We start from the raw sequence: 6,288 nt of genomic DNA, 5'->3' as shown, positions 1-6,288 counted from the left end.
GGCGCCATATTTTATTTGAAAGCTGCCTAATATTTTAAATCGATTTGATCATGCACTAGTTTGGTTGTTCTTCACCCAAAGCTATGGATTTTAATGGGTCTATAGCACAGAACACAAAATAAGCTATTTTAATTTCATTGTATTGGGGTAAAAATTTCCCCAAATTACAAAGTAATATGGGTTTGGAACACGAAACACGATGTGATTATTATTATTATTATTATTATTATTATTATTATTATTATTATTATTAATGAACTTATTATTGCGTAACTGTTCCTTTAAGGGCATATCGGGTGCTTTGCCCTGCGCTTGTGATTGAGCCTCCATTTCAATCCTGAAGTGACCGTTGATGAGCTCGACCTCTTCTGGCGTTAGTAAATTTAAACAATTTAAGTTTCACCTTACATTAATTTTTTTAATTTTAGTTCGTAAAGTGTGGTTTCGTCGTTAACAATGGCAACTTACTGTACTGACAACTTACTCTACACACCGAGCTTCAGCTCTCAGTCGCCCCAAATTTTCAAGAAACCAGGATTTACCGGGGAAAATAGCAAACACCATAAACTGAGTTGGAGTTTGAACAGGTTGACTCAAGAGGCTACTCCCTCACCCTTGCTCCACATCAAAAGTCCCGAAATAACACCATGTTTCTCAAGAAAGATGAAAACAAACCATCTTTTGAGGTTTTACTCGAATATGAGGACCTATCAGAAATCTTCAGTTAATCTGAGGGCACCTGAAGGCGGGAAATCACAGCGCGCCAAACGTGACGCTCGTGGAGGTGCGTGTGGACCACAGCCAAAGCAGTCATTTAAAACGCACAGGTTTTCATATCACTCTGTTGTGTGCAGCAGAATTAATGCAGTTACATGTTTTCTCTGTGCTGTGTGTGTGTGTGTGTGTGTGTGTGTGTGTGTGAAAAGGGCCCTCATCTGATACTTTTGGATTCCCATCAAGAGATCCTCAAGCAGCAGCAGAGGATATGGTGGGTTTGTATAGTGTCTAAATTTTATGGCATTTTATTTTATTTTATTTTATGACAATGTTGTGGTGTTGTTTTTCCATGTCAGTCCCAAACAAAACAGGATGTATTGAGCATAATCAAGAAAATGTTGGAGGAGAACAGGGTCATCAGAGAGCGGTTACTCACCTTGAAGCAGCTGAGCCAAAGCAAATGAGGTTTGCCCATTGTCTGCATTTAAAGGGATAGGCCTAGTTCACAATTTTAAAGTGCTGTGTCACTATAGCAACGGAAGTCCCAGTTCAAAGGCTCCTTCAAATGCATCCTTAGTTTCCCGTGAAATGAAGGATGCAACAGATGGATCCTTCGCAGCCTTGCCTACCCCAGAATTCATTGCGCGCCAGTGAGGACACTATTTTTTTAAGAGAAATTTCCAGATTACACTTTTAAACATAAATATTGGGTTTCAACTCAAATATCGAATGATACAAATGTAAAGATAAAAAAAACTTTAAAGCTGTTAAAATGTTGACATATCTTACTAAGATATGATTATATATATTTTATACTCTTTTTGTTGACAAATCTTACTAAGATATGATTATATATTTATACTCTTTTATACAGAAATGGACCATGCGTGTGAAGGCAACGAAGGTCGTATCAAGCGCTGTTAAATGGGACGGTCTAGCCTACTGAGGAGTGAGGACTGTTCTTGTCGCCTATTGTGATGAGTGACATTAATGTTTTCGAAAGTTATATTTAACAGTCTGAAAACAAAACAGGGTTCACAAACTGTCTAAATATGTTCACCTTGGTCCATTTCTGTAATAAAGTGTATAAACTACACTGTTTTTTTTTAAAGTACAATCAACTTGGATGTTTAAGTCATTTCAACTTAAATTACATTAAACTGACTTTAAAAAAATTAGTTGAATCTTGTATAACTTATAAAAAAGATGAAAATTGCTTAACTCATTTTGATGAGTTAAAGCAATGCATAACATATGTTGTCATAACTTATTGATCATATAATTGTTTACAGTATAATTGCATCTTAGTCTGCACCCCATTATACAGACTTGACAACATAATTAATATATCTCAATTTAAATATCTATGTTCATGTTCTCGACATGATATGTCAGCATTTTAACCACTTTAAAGGTTTTTTGTTTTTGTTTTACATTTGTATCAGATATTTGAGTAAGCTGAAACCCAATACTTACGTTTAAAAGTGTAATTCGGCAGTTCCTCTCAAAAATATCCTGTCTTCACTGGCGCACAATGAATTCTGGGGTAGGCAAGGCCGCGAAGGATCCATCTGTTGTATCCTTCATTGCATGGGAAACGAAGGACGCATTTGGAAGCCACATTTGAAGGATCCGTCGAATTGGGACAGCCTTCATCGCAACCGGCCTTTGAATGCGGCCTTCGAAGGATGCAGCCTCTGAATTGGGACACTGCTTTAGTCTGCACTGTGACTGCACTAGGCTATAAGCTTTCTTTAGTGTTAGGAAAAACTGAAATTATGTATGAGAAAGAGCTGTGTGAAGAACATTGAGGAGAATTAATAATGACAGAATTTTTACTTAAGGTAAACTGTGCTTAATGCCATTTGAAGGAGCCTGTTGGTTTCTAAAATCCTTTGTACATACAAAATGAAAGTTTTTAGACCTTAATGTGTTGAACATGTCAACATTCTTGAGTGTCAAGTATGATTTACAGCTGATTTTCATCTGGTTTTAATTTCAGCTGGTACCACATGCAGTGAATTTTAAAGAGGAAAAGAATGCTGTTCACGTGGCAAAGTCATTTGTTAGCGAGACTAGAGGGCAATAGGATGAGCTTTTATTTGTTATATTGCCTAATAAGTTATAAGAGTTGCCTAATATATGCCTAATAAGTCATATATAAGAGTTTAAAATCTAAATGATCAGAACTAATATATTGAAGAAGAGGAAATGAGTATGACCTACAGATGACCACTAGATGGTGATATTTCCACAATTAAGAGCAACTACATAAACTGCAGTGAGGCTCCCACCTCCACGCTTTGCATTTTAATTATATTTACTAGCTGTTGTTTTTTTATATATATTTATAAAGAGAATAGCCTTCCAATGTTTTTTTGTTGTTGTTGTTAACACAGTGTTCATTCATGCCAGTAATGTACATATTGGTTTGTAAATTAACCTTAAATGACTTTGTTCATCTCTAAAACACCGTTTCACTCCCCACTTTTTTTTTGCCTTGCTGTATTGTGAATGTTTGTTAAGCCTTATAGTGACAGCGTTATTGCACGTTAAGTCATTTGTTTAAAAAACAAAACAAAAAAAACGTTCATAATGTTTTTTACAGATTCTGGGGGTTAAACCCAGCAACAAAAGTTATTGTAGATTTATAATTTAGTGAAAACAATCATCAGTAAATGTTTAACCCACAATAAAATTGCATTACATTTCCAGTGTGGAAAGAGCTCAACATCTTGCTTATGCAGGTTGTGGGTTTGTGGCAGAAGTCATCAGAGAAGCTATTGTCGAGAACATGAACATAGATATTTAAATTGAGATATATTAATCATGTTGTCAAGTCAAGTCTGTATAATGGGGCAATAAACCCAAGGCTTGATTACAGACAATGATGCTTATAGTTTAGGCCCCTCTCCTGGGCGCCTGTGATGATTATGTGTTTTCCTTGAGCATCAGCTAAATGACAGTGGGTAGATCTCTAAGATTAAATGCAGGTTAAATGCAACTACTGTAAATGTTTGTTGTAGATTAGGATAAATTATAGAACTCGGGAAAGAAAAGGAATAGTTCAGGGATGTTTAGATCTCTCACAATAACCAGCTAAACATGCATTTCACAGTAGATTATATGTCCTTTACAATGTGTTTTGTTCTTGAAATTTCATTTCTCACGATGAATCAGCAATCAATTTAATAAATAGGAATCGAACTGCCACAAAGTGCTAATCAAGGGTTTAAGAAAGAAAGAAAGCCCAAACCAATGAGCTGCGTGCCATTGGGGCCTTGAACATTTGATATGGATTCCAACACTGAATTAAGCTGTAATTATTTTCACCACAAGTTCATTTAGGTTCATGTGTTGAAACATGCTAAGCAAGTGGAGCCACACCTTCTCTTTAGCACTGTTTATGAGTCCTTAGCCACAAGCAGGGCTCGCTTAATGTCATTTTTGTAATGATGTGCGGATAAGCAGGGAAAACACAAATTATCTCTCACAGGATGGGATAGTGATATTGGACCACACTGCATCAATGTACACAATTTCCAAACGCTGTATGACAATTACAACTGTTTTATTCAGTTTATATGTAGGCTACGTCTACTTTTGCAATAAATCACGTGAATAATGTTTTGCTCGGGCAGCAGATTAGTATCTTCTGTGATCAGCCCTGCTTTAGGCTCCTTTTGAATTGAGCTTCAAAGGGCTTATTGAACTTCAAAACAATACAGTTTTTCATTTTCATCATCATAAATCTTTTGGTCTTTTCTTTTTTTTTCCACTTCAGATTTAATATATTGTGTTTAATGACACATTATGTTATAAATGAGCTCCAGCAGACAGATCAGATCTCTTTACTTCTCGGTCTTTGCTCTCAACTTTGCGCAGGCTTGATGTGGTTGGATGCACACAAAGCAGCACATAGACAATGACTCGCTTTTACACTGCCACACACACCTAATGCTGCTGGTTACATTTGCACATCCTTTGCCTCCTTATTTCCTTTTAACGACAGCATCCATAATTAATGAAATGTCACCCTGGGAATAGCTGGAATTAGTAGGCTCTTTGTTTGAGGCACATACTTTAGGAGGAGATATTGTGAAAGCATAGGCACTTTGATGCTGCTCGAACAGCGTTATTACCACCAATAACAATTGACTGGTGCAGAGTGTACCTATAAATGTATTGCACTGAGAAACCCGGGACATGTAGTTCCTGGAATGTGGTCTTGTCTGTGCTTTGGTGAGGCCAAGCCCAACGTGACCAAATTCCTGATTGTGAATGATATACAACTGACTATGGCTGAATGTCGTTAATCTCATTAACCAGTGCTTTATGGCTTTTTAATTCACTATGTGACAGAGAGCACTAAAATGTCCTCTACCTCTTGAATTATAAAACACGCTGTAAAAAAAGTCCTTGGTAGAAGCAACCACAGAGTTGAGCTGAGAAAAGTTCCTATTACGAATTCCTCAAAATCTGATAGTCAGAAGCCACACCAAAATGATGCTTGGTGAAATTATCAAAATCACATCTTACTTTCCCCAGAAATGGTTTTGTCATCTTAACTTCTAGCACACAGGTATAATTGCATATTGCCTTGAGGAAACAGAACGGTGTCAGGAAGAAGCCTTCAAGCGCTTTACACTGATGAGGGCGTAATAAGAACCTGGATCCAGATATAGCCAAGTGGGACACAGACTGCCTGTCCAGCTGTGCCAGAAACATTAGGCTCACTGTGTATGCGTCTGTTGGTATAGTGAACTCGCACTTAACAGCAGTTCAGTCACAGTGTAGTGGCTTCCTTCCTGACTGGCACTGCATATTTCACCGTATGGGGTCTAATGGAAAGAGCTATCAAACGCGTGCAATTGCGCTGAACGTCATTCTTGTGAAGAGCCTCATCTGGTGGTTTTTTCTATAATCTGAAAAATGGGGTCAACTTTGATATTGTGCTGCATTTATGAACTGAATGTTCCCGTAGTGCAGCTCACCCCTAAAAGTGCGGTCGTCTGCCACATCAAATATTCCGTCTCCAGGGACATGAATTGTGCATAATGGTCTGCTTACATTTCAGTGTAGCTTAATGAGGAGAAATGAATGTTTAAAGGCACTGAACAGCGAAATTGTTATGAGGTCCAAATTGAAATCTTTAATTTTGTATATTTACATAATTTCACATTGAATAAGGCAGTTTTAACTCTTGGCTTCTGCTTAAAGAAATGGTCATTTGCGGAGATTAAATAAATGCAAGTAACTATTATGCGCAAATTATGTTCCCAAGCAATTTTATTTGAGCAGTCTGGTACAAAATTATCCTTAAAGGGTTTGATCAGTACAGCTAACAGGATTCATTTTGTGTTCATTTATAAAATGTATGTATTGCATAAAACGTCAAGCAATATTTTCAGAACTTCCTTTAACCTTAATCGGTATGAAATTACAGTATTTTCTCAATCCAGCTGAACCGTGTAGTGCTTAAAATGATGCAGTTTGTGTCAGTTAACTGTTGTTCAAACAGTCAACAATTGTTGAATTACGAGCCAAAGCAAGCAATAAAACTGATGGATA

The 6,288-nt window shown here is 37.0% G+C and overlaps 1 protein-coding gene across 1 annotated transcript; it reads left to right on the top strand.

Annotated features, from left to right (window-relative positions):
- Positions 1–357: 357 nt before the first annotated feature.
- On the top strand, positions 358–4,462 carry LOC307170553 (uncharacterized protein). Its single transcript, XM_079891683.1, has 4 exons — positions 358–784; positions 927–988; positions 1,074–1,182; positions 2,720–4,462. Exons 1-3 carry the CDS (start codon positions 457–459, stop codon positions 1,179–1,181), a joined length of 498 nt encoding a protein of 165 aa, XP_079747809.1. The 5' UTR covers positions 358–456; the 3' UTR covers position 1,182; positions 2,720–4,462.
- Positions 4,463–6,288: the final 1,826 nt, after the last annotated feature.

The sequence above is a fragment of the Squalius cephalus genome (assembly GCF_949319135.1).
Source record: "Squalius cephalus genome assembly, chromosome: 14".
Lineage (NCBI taxonomy): Eukaryota > Metazoa > Chordata > Actinopteri > Cypriniformes > Leuciscidae > Squalius > Squalius cephalus.
This window is presented reverse-complemented; position numbering and strand designations above follow the sequence as displayed.

Excerpts from the sequence above, each read along its gene's own strand:
- LOC307170553 (XM_079891683.1), top strand. The coding sequence starts at position 457 with ATGGCAACTTACTGTACTGACAACTTACTCTACACACCGAGCTTCAGC. Across the intron at positions 785-926 it reads CAAACGTGACGCTCGTGGAG|GGCCCTCATCTGATACTTTT; the intron begins GTGCGTGTGGAC and ends GTGTGTGAAAAG. Across the intron at positions 989-1,073 it reads AAGCAGCAGCAGAGGATATG|TCCCAAACAAAACAGGATGT; the intron begins GTGGGTTTGTAT and ends TTTCCATGTCAG.